Raw genomic sequence first — 17,546 nt, 5'->3', positions numbered from 1 at the left:
TCATGGATTTTAAACTCATTGAAGCAGAAGCTGTGCTTCCTCCATCGTGTGTGTGCAAGTGTGTTTGTGTACACATGTGCGTGCATGCATTTGTGTGTGTGTACATGTGCGTGCATTCATGCATGCGTGTGTGTGTACACATGCGTGTGCGTGCATTTGTGTGTGTGTACATGTGCGTGCATTCATGCATGCGTGTGTGTGTGTACACATGTGCATGCGTGCATTTGTGTGTGTGTGTGTGTGTGTAGGGGTAGTATGTATGTGGATGCAAAAACCATTGATGTTGGGAGTCTTTCAAAACTTCTTTTGACCTTGTCTTTGAGACACATGATCTCTCATAGAACCCAACACTCACCAATGGACTATTCTGACTAGCAAGCAAGCTCCAGGGGTGTATCTGCCTAAATACCCCTGTCTGCTAGGATGACAGGCGTGTGTAACCATGTCATGCTTTTACACAGAGCCCAGGGATTTGACCCAGGGCCTTCTGCTTTCCTGGCAGACACTTTGCCCACTAGGACATCTCCTCAACCCCTCCTCCTCCTTTGTCTCCTGCACCAGTTGATAGAATCAAAACGAGTGTGTAACAAGCGTCTGTGGAACGGAAGCTGGCCAGTTCCTGGTAACACTCACTCAAACACAGCCCTGCTGACAGTGTCAACTGGAGGAACTCTCAAAAACAGGGTGGATCTCACCTGTCGGTGACTTCCTGGAAGCACCCAGTGCCCACAATGTATCGCAAATAACTACAGGCATATAGTATGTTCTAAAAGAGAAGTGCACCGTGTCAGTTAATTTATAGTTCCTGTTTGGTTTCAGAAGGGTCCTTGTTCCAGTTTATTGTTCACCGTAGTCAGGGTTAACAATAATGAGACCCACCTTTCCCAGAACTTTCTTATCCAGTCTACACAAACCACCTCTAAAGAAGTTATTGTCATCGCCCTCTTAAAGATGAAGAAGACAGGACATCAAGAGAATGAATAGCTGTCAACAGGCACTTTGAAAGAAGGGCAGAATGACAGGCCACAGGGAGTTTTTACTACTATACCACACTGTCCCCTAGTGGCCGGGATTCTAAGCCCTGTGTTCAGGCACAGGCTACAGGTGTGAACTTCTGAAGCTTTAGAAATGGTGATGACTGGTGATTTGCTGAGAGACTATGCCTTTAAAAACCTGCTAGAGTTGATTGAAACAGCTACAATTTTATTTGTTCATCCCTATGCTTGTATCTCAAGATCTGTGCTGCTGCACTAATGGGCATAAATGCTAACACTTGCTGTCAAAAAGATACCCTACTAACCTCAAGGAACCCAGGCCATGCGAAGAGGAAATATTTATACCTTGTATATATCGCTTATTCCTTTATTTCTCACTCTTTATGTTGTTTGCCCTGGTAACATGTTCATAAGCTACAATTTTCCAATTGTATTTTAAGGGTAAAGAAACAAATTCCATTTATAAATCTGATTAAACTTTTAAATCCTGTATGTAGCCAGTTCGGTTGCTAGAGCTGTGTTCTCTAACACCACTTCCCTTCACTCTGTCATAGTCCCCTTTCCTCTGCAGGAGGGAGCATGGCCTCCTACCTGTGAGCCCAGACTCCACCCAGGGACAGCACTGCTAACAAAATGTGACCCTCAGTATTGTTAATCTTCTTAATCCTATTTTAAGATATTTTAGTGTCTGCGCTTGCCTCATTATCCACATTTACAATGTATACTTAGGGAAGTGATTCCTTTTTCTCACCATGTTTTGATAATTTAACCCTTAATTCTGCCTAGGAACCATGGTTCTCATGCAACATTATTTTCAGAATCCTAGGAGGGATCACAGAGTTCTAAGGTATTAGTAAGTGGGACCTCCAGCTTCTCCTTTCATTGTGCTGTGAGGTTTCCATTTGAGGCAGGGCTCTATAAGTATTTCTATTGTGGTAGGAACACTGGCTCCCTGGGCCCTCTTGGAACTTGGACTCAGTCTCCTCTGGCCCTTACCCCTTGGAGCATTAGATTTCCATGATTACAGCAATAACCTAGGCAATTCTATTTCCAATATGCTGACTATGAGCCAGGTTGCTTAAGTCCAGCTACTGTGTCCCTCCTGTCCCTGCCTATAGGCCGCCTCCCTGACACAGACAATTGATCTCCTTGTCATTAATGTGGTTCCCCACTTACTGTTCCTCTGGAGACCATGTTGGCCACTGAATTCAGCACCTGATACTTTGCTTGATCTTCTAGGAGACAGAGACTGGTGTTGCATCTACCTCTAGTCCCATCGCTCTGTTTTATCTGCTCATCCAAGTCCAGCTTCTGAAATACAGTGAACACACACCTTCTGAGCCCTGGGATAGTTCACTTCATATTCCTTCATCTCATTGACTGTTTTAATGCACTAATGCAAGGATCCATAAAATACCCACAAACACCTATGTCAATATGCCAACACACTTTTTCATGAGGTAGCACATAAAACTTAAGGGATCTTAGGAATCAATATGGCTAAGTAAAATGAACCGAAGATCACCTTCAGAATAACAATGGATTCATAGAAACAATAGCCACTGTTGTCAATAGCTATTGGTAAAAAGAAATTAGTCCTGTGCCAGGTAATTTAACAATGAAAATGATACCAATCTAAGAGACATCTGTATCTTCAATCACTCACTGGGAAATTTAAGGGGAAATTGTGGTGAGAAAACTAGAAACTTATTTGTTCCGCTCTTTGACCTGTGCTCATTGAGTGACTTGCACCCCTGAGATACCTGCAGCAGGAATCATGCTAGACAAAGGGAATGGTTGGGGTTTTAGAAGCTTTACAGACAGTAGGTGAAAGGAACTGCAGTGTATGACATGACACCAACATATTAATTCCAACAATAAGTCTATGAGTTAAGGGAAAGCCCTGAAAACTGAGTTACTGAAATTGAGTACTTGGCTTCCTTCTCTCCATGACCTTTCCCAATACCTCTTTCTGCAAGTCCACCTGCCTCTTCTTCCTAAAATAATCTTGTTTTATACATAGAGGAATTCCCGTTGCTCAGTAAAATGTCCAAGATGCAGTAGGTGGTCAATGGCTATTTGTCAACTATTGAATGGATAAACTATGTGAAACACAGAAGGTCCTAATAAGCATGATATTGGACTTTCTCATTTGATACTCCAGCCATCAAGTGCCCAGGAATGTTTGCCCCAGACCAAGGCAGCCTGGATTGTTCTCATGACAATGGAGAATTCATTGTTGGCTCCACCTGCCGCTTCTCCTGTAACAATGACTTTGAGCTACTAGGATCAAAAACTGTGGAATGCATGGTTTCTGGAAGATGGTCAGCACCTCCACCAACCTGCAAAGGTAAGGACATATTCACCAGGAAGTTGTACTTGGGCTTATATTTCCACACTGAAAACACAAAGCTCATTTATGTGGCAAGTACATAATACACTGTTAGTGTAGTCAACACAATTGTAGGTTTTTAAACTTTCTAAGATAAATAAATAAATAAATACATAAATAAATAAATGATACACTGATTCTTATGGAGAGAATTGTGGTCACTTCTCTAACCCTATTTATCGCAAAGATCTTCATCGAGCAAATTGAGTGGTACGTTGCATTGCTGAGAATGCTGGCTGGTGGTTATGGGCTCTGGTGATTGGAACAAGGACTTGAGATGCAGAGGGATCAAGTATCTTCATTCTATCACATAGCAAGATTACGACCAATTCGGCAGCACTTTTTCCATTTCATCTTTCATGTTGACCTTGAGCCAAGGAACAGCATACTATCCACCAACCCAGCGAGCACAGTCAGTTGTTTGCATTTAATGTGGCCTTCTATTAAGGTGTTAGCTCTCCATAGCAGCTCTCCAGCTGCCTCCCTTTTAAAACTATTAGTAATATCAACTCTGTTTCTTCTTATGACCAGAATAATGACTTTTCATGACCACCTTTAAAATACTGTTTCTTCTAAATCATTTAGTTACTTGTTACTTGGGTGTGGTGTGTGCACACATGTATATGCAGGTGTGAGAGCCCATATGCATGCATGCAGAAGCCAGAGGCCAGCCGATGTCTTCCTCTGTTAGTTACTCCCTGCCTTATTTCCTGAGACATGGTCTCGCACTGAACATGAAGCTCACCTTTTTGCCTAGGCTACTGGCTATCAAGTTCCCAGGATCTACTTGTTTCTGCCTGCCAATGCTGACTTTTATATGGATGCTGTGGATTTAACTGAGGTTCCTTGCTTTCAAAACAAGAGCTCTCATCCACCAAATTATCTCTCCAGCTCTTAAAGAATTTTTCACCATCTCATTTTCCATACCTGAGATTAATAGGTCTTTGTATCTTCCAAATATACCTTGCTAGTTGAAGGCAATTATCCCATGACAGTTTAAACTCAGATATGATCCCTTATCCTGTGAACGTACTGAATACTTTAAAATGGAATATTTTTCTCATGACAGTTGTAACATCACCTCCTAACCCAGAGGTGCGCTGTCCTGCTCTCACTACTCCTGGACAGGGAACAATGTCCTGCAGACACCACCTGGGAAGCTTTGGTCCAAACACCACTTGTTACTTTGGGTGCAAAACTGGATTTACAATCAGAGGAGCCAACTGGCTCAGATGCAAGACTTCAGGACAATGGACAGCAGTGACTCCAGTGTGCAGAGGTAACTATCGAAGCAGGAACAGGGAATTCTGATGTCGTCTTCCCTGCCCATACGTTGTATGTATCTGCCTGTTTAAATTCCACCCAGTCCTAACAACCCATGCAAGCGCCCACTCCTCCATGAAATCCACAGAGGTTCCAAGCAGAAGGAGTATGCAGCAGTCACTTCACTTGGCCAAACCACTTTATACATAGACGTATACATAAAGATACATATGTCTGCCTGTGTCAGAGCTAAAAGCATGCAAATGCAAAACCAGCTCAGTGAATTGTGAGGTATAAAATGCAATGTTATTAATTAGGTACCAGTATAAACCTGCAGTATTTTCATAATGATTGGAATCTAAGATGTTAGTCCTGAGTGACATTTCTTAAGGAGCTACCACACTCTTCACAAAGCATGGAGTCCCCAGTCTCCTTCATCTCCCACAAAGCACAGCATTGAGCTTTAGGAATGTCAGGACTGCTCTATTACATTTATTTGAATTAAATCTGATTTCCTGGGGTTCGTTTCCTGTCCACAATTTACAGAAAATAATCTGAAGTTACCTTAAAAAATAGTTTGAAGAGGGTTGTTGTCTCCTCTTCCAAACTTCTAGTGTCTAGCTGTGAGGGACATGAAGTAGGTATTTTGATAATCACATGCTGACATGGCAAATTAATCACAATGTATCAATAATAACACATGGATACAAATTCAATAGTGTTTTGAGGGGCAAATTTTGTAATTTAGATCAGTGCATTAGCAATTTATTGTTTGCTCTATGGGTCATCTTTGTTCTCAGGCTAGTACTATTTCATGGCTACTTTGGCAAGATGATATTTGAGGAGCTGCTCCAGCTCTTGGGTTTGGCTGACCTCCTGTATGGCCTTTTCATTGACTCCATTTACTGTGATTTCCAGACAAGTGCCTTCCCTCTGTGTATTTGCTTCTTCTCATTCATTTTTTTCCTTGCAGCCATAAAATGCTCAGAACTGCATATGGACACACCAGTATTGATGAACTGCTCCAACCCCTGGGGAAATTTTAGCTATGGATCAACCTGCAACTTCAACTGTCCAGAGGGGCAGTTACTGAATGGCTCTGCAAGGGCAACATGCCGAGAGAATGGCCAGTGGTCAGCTACCATGCCACTATGCCAAGGTACATTTTTCATATGGCTTATAACATGACCTTGACATGGAAGGCAAAGTCCCTTTTCTTTTCTGCATATTTCTCAGGGCTTTTCTTGGCTTCACTTGTCCCCCTTGCTTGATGAATGTCAGAATGAGCCACAAAGGATCCTCTTGCTTTATACAAACCCTAGGGATGAAGCTGGTGGCCACGTGGATCCCTGCCATTCCTTTTCATTGTTTAGATGGTGAAACTAATTTCCCCACTTACTATAGCCTCTTCTCAACACACCTTGAGACTGCAAATATGTTAACCAAGGGTTTTCACACAGAATCCTAATTTGCTGTGTCAGAACACCTTTATTTACCATCTACCTCAAAAAATACCCCAAGTCTTTTAATTATGCCCCATCTATTTGCAAGCTTTATCTCAGCCCCCTACTTCTCCATTACTAGCAGTTATGACTAGTTTTGTTATATATCCAAATCATTGATTGATAAAGAGAAATTACCCCATCATCATTTACTTCATTTACCCAAATAACTATGCATAAGCACTGATGAATCTGTATCAGTCAATGAGTTCCTTTCAGGGAATCTTTATCTTGTCCACTTTAGAAATCATGATTTTTCTTAATCAAAATCTTTAAGCCTCAGGATGCAATCAGACCCCACTTCCTTTTCTGTTTCGATGGATTTCTGACTTCCAAACTTTCTTGCCAGGTTATCTTGCTTACAACCCTATCTTAGTTCTTGGGGCGCCTCTGGCAGGATGATTGGCCTGTGCACACCATACTCACACTTTGCATGCATGTTTATTTTAGCAGGACCACTGACCATTCAGGAAGCACTGACTTACTTGGGCGGGGCAGTGGCTTCTACAACAGGCCTGGCAGTGGGAGGGACTCTCCTGGCTCTGCTCAGAAAGCGTCTCAGGAAAAAAGGTAAACACAAAGGAACCTTCCTCTTTTCTGTTCATGATTTTGGAGTGAAGTGAGAAAGTCAGAAATTTCTGTTTAGAAACAATTTGCCATAGAAAATATTTGTGACCTTGAGCCCTGACTGCCTGTCTGAATCACCGGAAGGAAATTATGAAAATACAGAAATTCTGAATTTTCTCCTGTGTGTGTGTGTGTGTGTGTGTGTTCATGAATACATGTGTGGATCTTCTGCATACTAAGCCAGTGCTCTACCACTGAGATGTGTCACCAGCTATTATATGAACTTTTCTACAGGCTTCCCTTAAAAGTTAGTTATAAAACATGCCATGTGTCTTTCCCTCACCTCACCCCATAAAATAGCCATTTTCAAGTCAGCTTTTCCAGACAGTGGGGCTAATGAGGTTGAGGAAGATACGGTCCTGTAAAAGGGACCGATAAGTTAAACTGATTGTGGTATGTCAGAAGAACAAAAATATGATAGATCTTACTGAAACATAGAACAATGGTTCTTGGATCAGATTGGTACATTGCAAAGGCTTTCTCAACCTTAGTTTGGGTTATGGGATGTGGCCAAGATGGGGAGATGGACTGGAGTCCTAGCAAAGAAAACTGCGCATGAAAACCATAAGCTTGTTAGACAGCTATGAGAAGTGGTGTGTTTAGCAGCCAACAGCATCAGAACCCAGCGGACTCACAGACCAGTGGGGAGGAGAAGCTGGTGGTTAAGAAGTCTCTGCTTCAATAGTGTCCTGAAAACACATACTCAAAATTTCTCTCCAGCAAACTTATGGGTTTGGAGAAGGTTAAGCAGGAGAGTGACCGATGATGAAGTCTCTATCAGGGACACCTCACCAGTCTGTTTTCAGAAAGAGATCTTAGACCCAGAGACAAAAGAAACACCCAGTTCTTAGCTTCCAAACATCTTTTCTCCATCTGCTATGACTTATAGCCTGCCCAAGTGTTGACTGGATACACGCGTTTCTCTATAAAATAACGAGGTTCTGACTGCCCTTCCTAATAGAAAGGAAGACCCGCTGGTGCTCAAATCCAGACAAGTGGAAGAAGTTGTGTAAACTATTCCAGACCTCGCATTCCATTGAGGAGTTCCAATAGCAATTCGTAGTTGCTCGAGGGACGGAATGTCCTGTGCCCTCCTTTTATCACGCCCCACACAAAGGCACCACTGCATGGTATATGTTTCCCCATCACTCTCACACACAATCTCCTGTGTGTTGGAAGACTAATGATAGCAAAGGGTAGTTTCCTGCTGATGGGAGAGAGGTGCCAATAGTCATGAAGAATTCCTCCATGAAAACGTGGTGGAAGGAAGAGGTCTGAAAACCCAGCTTTAATCTCCATAATCATGTCAGGATCGCATAATCTTCTCCTGCCCCTCCCCTGGTCTACTGACCCTCCAAACCAATGCCAAGTTGTTTCTTTGGTTTTCACATAAATTTGAGGTTTTCCAGTAGCCTCTCATTTTTCTAAATCTCTAACAATAAATAGATGTATGAGTTGAGGAGGATGCCATTTCCTGGGCTCATTCCAATTTGGGCTCCAATATTGTGAAATACCAGGCAGTGCTGTAGCCTTGTCTCAAGACTTAACTATCAGCCTGTTGTTTGGATTAGGACAGGAGGCTCCTGATCACATCCATCACTGGGAGGAAAAATGAAGCATCCACTGTAGTCTCGCTGTGGGCTGATTTATAAGATTGCCATGCTAGCTGAGGACCAAGGGACTAAAAACCAGGATATAGCAATAGAGGGCACTCAGGTACCAGGATTGGAGACTCGGAGACATGAGGACAGGGTAGTTGGGTTTTTCCCTATAAAGATAAAAAGAAAAAAAGGTAAGAGGACTTTGGAATAAAACATTATAAAATGCTCAATTTAACCTAAAACAAGTGCTGCCCATATTTTAAGCCAGAAGGTTCCAAATATCCTGCATATAACAGACTTATCTGAAAATCAGTCTCTGAATTTTCCTCAATAATTTCTAACACTAGTAACTATTTTCACCTCATTGTTCTTTTATTCATGTTTTCTCACTTCTTTCAGATGATGGGAAATGCCCCCTGAGCCCTCACAGGTAAGACCTGAATGTTCTGTGCAAGAACAAATGTTTGTCTTTCTAACGTTTGTCATCAGGGGAACATGTGCAATGTTTCCTCCTCTCTGTGACTTACTTATCTTCTGCCATGTCCTTCCTGTCCTGAGAAAGAGCATGTGGGTAATATAGGTCAGCTAAACATAGTGTTTGAAATATCAATACTTGGGGATTTTCTGGCTCTGGAGTCCCCCCTCTGCTTTGTAGGGGGTCTTTCTCTCTTAGGGCTTGCTATGTGTGCACATTTCTTCTCACTGGTTAGAAGCAATAGATATCCTCATTATAGTATAAAAAGGAAATAAAGTGGGAAGTGATTTGTAATAGAAACCAAATGATAACACTTGGGTGTTACACTAGTAAACGCTTGAAGGCCATTGAAAGTTTGTAAATTTCAGTAGAATCTCCATGATCTCAGGAAGAGACAGTAGGCTGTCTCCTGAGAAAACACTGTTATTAGTTCAATTCACAGGGCAATGACTTTCATCTTAAAAGATGAAAAAAAAAACACACTTAGTATTCTCATGTGAATTAATTAAGTTCCAGGCAGTATTTAATCCTGAATAATGATATTCCAAAGCCACGTGGGATCTGGGACAATTCTTTTCCATCCTGTGTTTTTGGACATGTAGTATCCCTAACCTCTGCCCGCTACCCATCCTTCCTCCTCATGACCATGAGAATCCAAAAACCACCCCTAGGGGGCAGTACTATCATTCTGTGGAAACCATTGCTCCGTTTTCAAGATTGAGAACTTTGCAACTATTTCTTCTTATCAAGAAGAGTGTGCAAACCCTTATAGGACAAATCAAGTTTTCTTCAGGGAAACCCACAGCAGCAATACTGTGGGTAGGGTTGGGGATGTGGCCTGGTGGTAGAGCATTTGTTTAGCACGCATGAGGCCCGGGGTTCCATTCCCAGTACCATGAAAAAGTGTGAGTGTGAAGTACAAGTCAAGCTGCCCAGAGTTCTGAGTGGGACCTTCAAAGTAGCTTTCCCATTTACTTGTCTTGTGAAAATAGGCAGAATTCCAGGGTAGGTAGCAATCCGTTGTTTCTAGAGATACTATGAGCTTGGTTTGGAGGAGCAATTTCATGGTAGATCATCCTTGTGTTTCTGTTCTTCAGCCACCTAGGAACATACGGAGTCTTCACTAATGCTGCATTTGACCCAACCCCTTGAGGTGAGTTCCCTATGAGGATATTTTTGAAGAAGATAAAACAGCAAAGGAAAGGACAATAATTCCAAGTTTTAATTTTCTTTACATCATTGTGCATTAACTTTTACGCTTGTATTAAAATGTCAAGCCATGACAGAAACTATGTTGGCAACAAGTATATGTGACAGTGGAGGGACAGTAGAATTTACCCAAGGATTTCCATTCCTTCCAGGATGTGTGAGATCCCATATTGGCAGCCAAGGGGTATCGACAGTGTGAGCTTGCCTCAAAATACCCTATGCTACCTGATGGGAAAACTGAAATGATCTGAAAACATTTTTTTTCCAAATAGTGCAATGAAAAGTCCCCTTTCCTAGGAAAAGCAGCCTGCTGGTAGACAGTGTAGACCTGGAAAGAGGCAACTGCCTTGATCAACAGGGGATAGGCGTGTTGAAAGACTTCTTTTTCTTTTAAGGATAGTTAAACTTGCTTTCTTTCGTTTTCAGAGGTCTGGTGTCCATCTCCTCCTTCAGTCTCTCAGGACTCTGCATGCAGATGCCACGTTTCCTGACTTTAACTCTACTGCATTTGTGGCTGTTTTCTGTAAATGATTGGATGGGAATCGAGTGAAAGGACTGTGGACATTCCCACCTCTCCGCCCACTCCTTCCGGCTCCGCCTCTCACCTTCCTCTAGCACAGCCACAGAAACAGGAGCAAATGTTTCTACTGTGGTCTATAGCTTTGGCCTTGCTTCTACTGAAAACTGGAGTTAGTCCAAGACCCTGGGGCATCTGACTCACCAGGAGACTGGACTCTGGAGAGCTGAAGATCTGTTTTCTCTTGGGATTGAAGAGTGGTACTCCAAGATGCAAGAGAAACCTCTAGCTTAAGGAAGAGGCTGCTGTAAGATCTCCTGGACCTTCCCAAGTTTCTTTCTATGAGGTTGTTTATACCTCTGCTGCTGACACTTTCACAGAAACTTCCACATGGTACCAAAGGCCACAGGAGACCAAGAACAGAGCCAGGATGCCATATCCTACTAAAGACCTTCCCTCCACTAAAGCACCCAAAGGTCATTGTTTGATTATATAATTAGACTCCCTGAAATGTCATGATCCTCATGTTTTGTTCATTAAGGTCCATGTGTCTCACATTGTCTATCACCAATGTGGTCATAGTTACAGCCATCCCAATGACAGCTAGACCTTCCAGTGAGCCAGCAAATATATGTCATATGTCCCCTGTCTGCAGAGAAAAAGTTGGAGGGACAGAAAAGGTCTTCATTGTATTACTGTTCTGCAGGAAAGAACAGATATGATTTTTTTCTTATTTTTTTATTTTTATTTTTAAATTTAAATTAGAAACAAGGTTGCTTCACAAGTCAATCCCAGGTCCCTCTCCCTTTCCCTCCCCTCCTCCCATGTCCTCCCACCCACCCACCCCCTTACCCACTCCTTTCCCCAGGGAGGGTGAGGCCCTCCATGGGGTTGTCCATAGTCTGTTATTTCAAGATATGTTTTATATGTAATTTAATTCACATATTTAATAAAGAAGTCACTAAAAATTATACATGACTTGTCTCTAATTGATGCAAACATCTGGGAGTCAAACAATGCAGTTGCCTTGCTGTGGTGTAATGAAATTCAGTGACCACCATGTAGATTGGATACACAAGCAGATAGGCAAGCAAAAACAGTAACTCCGTCCTTTGAAGAGTTAGTAATTTTGAAAAAGAAAAGAAAGGAAGGAAGAAATAAAGAAAGAAAGAGAGAGAGAGAAAAGAAAAGAATCTAGGACCTTGCTGCTTTAAATTTTTTCTCAGATACATTGTCAATAGTGTGTGTGTGTGTGTGTGTGTGCGCGCGTGCGCGCGTGTGTAAGAGAGAGACAGACAGACAGACAGACAGACAGACAGACACTAGGCTAGGTCAACCCTGTCTCCCCATGTTAGAATTTGCATTTTGTTAAAAGTACCCAGAGGATTGTGACAACATTGGGACCCCAGGAATTGTGGGTCAGGGGAGCAAGGTGTTGTTCCTGTTCTTGAATAGATTCTAATGTAGCTGTGGGTACAAGAGAACCCCGTTAAACTAATACAGGGTAATCAAAAAGATCGTATAATCTGAATAGATTAAATTCATAAAACAGAGACATCAGCTTTGAACCCAGTATCAGAGATGAAAGCAGAACTCCTGGCTTTAAAGAAGGGGAGAGCAGAGAGGGGAGAAAATGGATGTGGGCACTCCTTTTACTATAGTTAGATATGCATGTGTCTGTTAATTAATTAATTTTTGGTACAGGGCCTCCCTGTGCAGTTTAGGCTGATCTCAAGCCACAGACTCACTTTCTCCTGCTTCAGCCGATTGTGTGTTGGGATTACAGTCATGTGCCATCATGCCTTACTTGAGAAGGGGCATTCTAAATCGATTGAATAATATGAGCAAGGGAATAAATGCAAGAGCAGGGGAGGGGAGGCTGACAAGGAGCCTGGATGGTGCCAGATCACAATTTTACTTCATGTGCTGGAAGCATAAAACATGGGCAGAAACAGTTCTAGGCAACTCGGGACAAGGCATTGTGCTGATTCAGATAATATACGTCTCAGCTTCTCCACCAACAGAAAAAATACAATTTACAACAATATGCAAAGCATCATTCAAAACATGGCCCCATGGAGGAGGGGAGCATAAGCATAGACCCATAGGTTGCAGCCGCCTGGACACTGGAGACCATACAGTTTACAACATCCCCTCCCCCCACAATAATCGGATCAAGGAAAAACAGAATTGCCATCCTTATTTTGCAGATGTCAAAAGTACTCCAGAGATAGAAGGTAACTGGCCCAAGACCACTCAACTACCGACTATCTCAAATGAGGTCTCTAATTCCTGTTCTCTCCTACACTGGGGCTGCTGACAAGCGCGTACCAGGTGGTGTGTGCCTTGGTAGAAGTTACTGAAGCAATCTAGAATCTAACCTGTTGGTAGACTTGTCTTCTGGCCGTTTTCTGTGCCTAGTAACCAGTGTCATTTTCCTGGGGTCAGAGTATGGGTGTTGGGTCTTAGTAAGGCTTGCAGAAACCGGCTCGCCTAAACTTTGACCCTTTCTCTCCGCCCCACCCCCACCCCCGCAGGACCAGTGGAATTGCTGCTCTCACCTGTGGTTGAAGAGGGGGGATGCTGCTTTGCGATGGGGCAAAGATTCTTGGACACAGTTCCTGTGCCACAGCCTCCAGCAGGGTTGCCCTTTCTTTCCTTGTAATCCACAGTCCCTAGTCTGGTTCCCTAATAAATGTTTCTGACCACAGGGGGGAGTGACCTCAACAAGCCCATGCCTACATGAGGCACAGTCCGGGAAGGGAGGTAGGGCGAGCCAGCGCAACAGGAGACAGGGACACTGCTTCCTGCAGCTTCGCGCAGCAGGAACAGAGAACTGAGTGAGCACTGTCGGCAGTGGCTGTGTGCCTGCCGCAGGGCAAGGGCCATGTTCCGAGTCTGCCCGCGCCTCTGCATCCTGGTGGTCCTGGGCACCAGCTGGGCGGGCTGGGGCAGCCACCGGGCCGAGGCAGCGCGGGTAAGGCAGTTCTACGTGGCTGCTCAGGGAATTCTCTGGAGCTACCATCCTGAGCCCACAGACCCAAGGTAACTCGGGGTGGAGTCCAGGTGATCTTCTCCAAAAGAAAATCCACTGTAATTGCAGGTTTTTTGTTTTGTTTTGTCTTTGTTTTTTTTTTTTTTTTTATTTCAGGGCGGTGGGGAGGGGAGACAGAGAGAGGGAGAGAGACAGACAGAGATGGACAGGAAGAGAGACAGAGAGAAAGAGACAGAATAGAGACAGAGACACAGAGAAAGAAACACGGAGACACAGAGAGAACACAGTTAAAGTGTAATAATTTTGCTTCCACTGATACAACTTATTGTATGAAGGATGTAGAAATTTTCCAGTGTGAATAGTTAGCTATGACTAACCATCTTTTTCACACACACCCCATACTGTTTGCTCCCACTTTGTTAGTTTAGTCTACTGATGGATTGAAATGACCAACCTCCTGATCCCTCTTACACCTTCGTGAAAGTCTGGTTCCAGCCTTTAAGAGTCTGCTTTAAAAAAAAAAATGGAACTTGTAGCTACATAACATTTATTCCTTGTAGACATAGGTTCCAAAGAGAAGTCCACTGTGTACTTCATTGTGAGGAGATAATTAGTGGCTTTTGCCTTAATTTTGTTGCCTTGCTATAAATGACTTTCAAAACATTGGTACATGGGAAGAGGACACACTTGTATTTTCACCTCTTCTTGACTTCTTCCTGGCTACCTAAGTGGCTTCACTTATTTCTCTTTCCCTTTGCATGACTTCCTTAACTATGACTTATCCGGGATATTTTGGTCTGCCCTGAATATTAACCATGTTAGTGACCAGGTAAGAAGGCCATTCAAAGATATGTATTAACTATGAGGAGGTTTAAATAATATCAACCCTACCTTTGAGTTGCAAGATATATTTTGCTAACTGGAAAGTTAAATGAAAGCCTTCCTGAAGTTAGTCAACTCATAGATTTACTCAACATTCATAGCTACTGTTTCTATTTGAAATGGCAAGCCTAGCCTTCTAGTTGACTCATTTTTTTTCCTTTTAGTTGACATCAAAGTTTAAGCAATTGTGAAAGATGTGTTCCTCTTTTACAATTGCAAAACCAAAGCAATCAGCCAAAAAAATAATGTAATATTTTGAAAGCAATGGGTAACATTTTAATATGAGTGTATAGTAAGCCTTTAATTTTTGTTGTTGTTGAAGCTGGGGCTATTTGGGATGCCATTACAGTCTATCTTGGTATTATGCTAATAAATATCACATTAAAGTGATTTCAAGTATTGCATTTTTAGAGTGATAATCTAAGTTGTATCCACACTCTTAGGAAACTGCCATTAATGGAGCCCTCCCCCCCAATAACATTATTTCCAGCACCAATTTTCCTGCTTTGGGTAGACAGACTTGGTGGCTGGTGTGTTCAGCCTGGGGTAGGGCACAGGTAGGTATAAGTCAGGGGACACAAAGTTAGGGATGAAAAAATTCAGATCAAATGTACAACGTGAGGACTCTAGGTAACAGCAGTGTATTACATGGGTATGTCTTCCCCTGGTAACGGGAAATGGATAATGGAAAAGAAAAATGAATAAGCTTGTTTGCCTTAGGGTTTCCATTGATTTAATGAATTACCTTGACCAAAAGGCAAGTTAGGCAGGAAAGTGTTTCTTTGGCTTACACTTCAGCATTACTGTTCATCACTGAAGGAAGTCAGGACAGGAACTCACACAGGGCAGGATTCCAGAGGCAGGAACTGATGCAAAGGCCGTGGATGGGAACTGCTCACTGGCTTGCTTCCCCTGGTTTGCCCAGCCTGCTTTCTTATAGAACCCAGGACCATCAACCCAGGGATGGCACCACCCACCATGGGCTCTTTCCCAACCCCAGTTGATCACTAATTGAGAAAATGCCTTACAGCTGGATCTCATTTGCTCAACTGAGGTTCCTTCCTCTCTGATGACTCTAGCTTGTGTCAAATTGACGCATACAACCAGCCAGCACACTGTTGGGAGGGAAAACTACCAGAGGAAGTCTTGCTTCAGGGTCTCCATCACTCCTGTGAAGAACCTCATTTGCCCTAGAAATATAAAATGGAGCAGAAGCCTGCTGGGTCTGGATAAAGCCGAGGAAATGGTTTAGCCCTAGATCTGGGCTCTGCTGTTTATCATCTACATCTTCTGAAGAAGCGACTTAATCTTTTCAGTGCAAGTTTTTGGCTTGTACCCAATACAGATCTCAGAGTTTTACTCTATTGCTGACTCCGTTCTCTCTACTAGAAACAGGCTCCAATAAATGGACACCAATTTACCATATTTCCCATTGGTTCAAAAATGTTTCATGAAAGTAGAAAAAATTTTAATTATATCTGATTAATTGATTGAAAAATGGTTCAAATATATGCTTATCTGTGACTGGAATTTCTAACTTAGACCTGAAGTAGTTTGAGTTTGCACTATGAGCTTATCTTTTTTTTTTTTTTTTTTTTTGGTTTTTCGAGACAGGGTTTCTCTGTATTGCTTTGGAGTCTGTCCTGGACTAGCTCTATAGAACAGGCTGACTTTGAACTCACAGAGATCCACCTGCCTCTGCCTCTCAAGCTCTCGAGTGCTGGAATTAAAGGTGTGCGCCACCAACGCCCAGCTGAGCTTAGAAAAGCAGAAGCAGAGCAAAATCAGGCTTGTGGAAGGAAGACTATCATTGATGATGCTTACTCCACATATTTCACTTGATATTCCAATCTATAAAACCTTGGGCCTTGGAAACACAATAAAGTACAGTTATTCTACTTTTATATGCAAAATCTGAACACATAGACACCTCCTTTTCTGGAATGGGAATAGATATCCCATATGGCTTTCAAATTAGTTTTTATATTTTATTTCTAGCTTGAATTCTAAACCTTCCTTCAAGAAAATTGTCTACAGAGAGTATGAGCCACATTTTAAGAAAGAAAAGCCACGATCTAGCATCTCAGGTAAGTCTGAAATAAATATATTTTTTAAATTATTTTTTGTGTTGAGGTTTGAAAGCACAGTCTAATGCATGCTAGGAAAAAAACTCTTATCACTGCACTGATCTAAATCTCAGTCTACATTTAATTTTTTATTCTGAGACAAGGTCTCACTAAGTTGGCTACCCACTTAGTCTATTGCCCAGGAAGACTGTGAATTGTGATTTTTTTTGGTCTCAGCTTCTCAAGTAGCTGGGACACCAGAACCAGTTTGTATTTCTTTTCATTTTAAATATAATTTTTCATGGATAGTATTGTGTTCCTTATACTTGAAATATTCCCTCTGAACTGACTGGATAGCCAGTGGCTAGAGTGCGAAGCCTGAAATCTCCGGTTCCATCCCCAGGACTCACATGGTAGAAGGAGAAAACTGAGTCTCTCACGTTGGCCTCAGATCTCCACTCATGCAACACTGCAGGAGCTCATGCGCATGCACACACACACCAAAATAAATAAGTATAAAATATTTAAATATCCACTTAGTTGTCTTCTGTTACTATGTATGATGTTCCTATCAGATTCTAGTTATATAATATGTATTCCCAGATGCAGTGAGAGTATGGGACTTCTTGTTCATAGTATTGAGAATTTCAGAGATAGTGAAATTTAAAACAAACGGGCTTTTCTGAACATGGGGCCCTGCAGAATTGAACAGGTCACATGCCCACACAGCCAACCATGTTTTTAACCTTGGTCAAGAAAGCCAAACAAAATGTTTCAGTGTTTGAATTTGTATTTATTCATCTAACAAAAACCCACAGCTGGGCACCTACTGTGGGCTTGACATTGAATTAGGCTCTATGAATACAAGAGTTAGACAACATGAGCTCTGACTTCCCTGGGGCTTGTGACCTGTTTGTATAGACACAGATGCACTCCAAAAGGATAAACTTGTCATTGTGTCTGTCTAGCTTTCTATACTCACTCAAATATGGATGTTTGATCCTTTGCCTTTAGCTTTCTGA

General features: G+C 42.3%; 2 protein-coding genes and 1 long non-coding RNA gene across 5 annotated transcripts in view; 2 read left to right on the top strand and 1 right to left on the bottom strand.

Moving 5' to 3' along the window:
• Positions 1 to 11,552, top strand: part of LOC101834270 (selectin P) — a 31,906-nt gene extending 20,354 nt beyond the window's left edge. Inside the window, exons 10-16 of one of the 2 annotated variants that reach the window (XM_021227926.2) lie at positions 3,160 to 3,345; positions 4,457 to 4,666; positions 5,624 to 5,809; positions 6,606 to 6,722; positions 8,780 to 8,810; positions 9,953 to 10,008; positions 10,491 to 11,552. In XM_021227926.2, the coding sequence (XP_021083585.1) occupies positions 3,160 to 3,345; positions 4,457 to 4,666; positions 5,624 to 5,809; positions 6,606 to 6,722; positions 8,780 to 8,810; positions 9,953 to 10,007 (785 nt within the window). In that variant the 3' untranslated portion in view covers position 10,008; positions 10,491 to 11,552. Of the gene's footprint in view, positions 1 to 3,159; positions 3,346 to 4,456; positions 4,667 to 5,623; positions 5,810 to 6,602; positions 6,723 to 8,779; positions 8,811 to 9,952; positions 10,009 to 10,490 lie in introns of both variants that reach the window. The other variant, XM_021227925.2, reaches the window with a different exon arrangement.
• Positions 8,037 to 13,240, bottom strand: LOC121136992. Its single transcript, XR_005874199.1, has 2 exons — positions 13,143 to 13,240; positions 8,037 to 8,547 (listed from the first exon to the last, which is right to left on the bottom strand). It is a non-coding gene; the product is annotated as an uncharacterized LOC121136992 (long non-coding RNA).
• Positions 13,241 to 13,369: 129 nt separating this feature from the next.
• F5 (coagulation factor V) overlaps positions 13,370 to 17,546 on the top strand; it is a 69,085-nt gene continuing 64,908 nt past the window's right edge. For both annotated transcript variants that reach the window (XM_040738158.1, XM_040738157.1), the window contains exons 1-2: positions 13,370 to 13,626; positions 16,457 to 16,545. In XM_040738158.1, coding sequence (XP_040594092.1) covers positions 13,469 to 13,626; positions 16,457 to 16,545 — 247 coding nt within the window. In that variant the 5' untranslated portion in view covers positions 13,370 to 13,468. The remainder of the gene's footprint in view (positions 13,627 to 16,456; positions 16,546 to 17,546) is intronic.

Source organism: Mesocricetus auratus, unplaced genomic scaffold (assembly GCF_017639785.1).
Source record: "Mesocricetus auratus isolate SY011 unplaced genomic scaffold, BCM_Maur_2.0 Super-Scaffold_100676, whole genome shotgun sequence".
Lineage (NCBI taxonomy): Eukaryota > Metazoa > Chordata > Mammalia > Rodentia > Cricetidae > Mesocricetus > Mesocricetus auratus.
The sequence above is the reverse complement of the archived record's forward strand: the minus strand, read 5'-3'. Positions and strand labels throughout refer to the sequence as shown.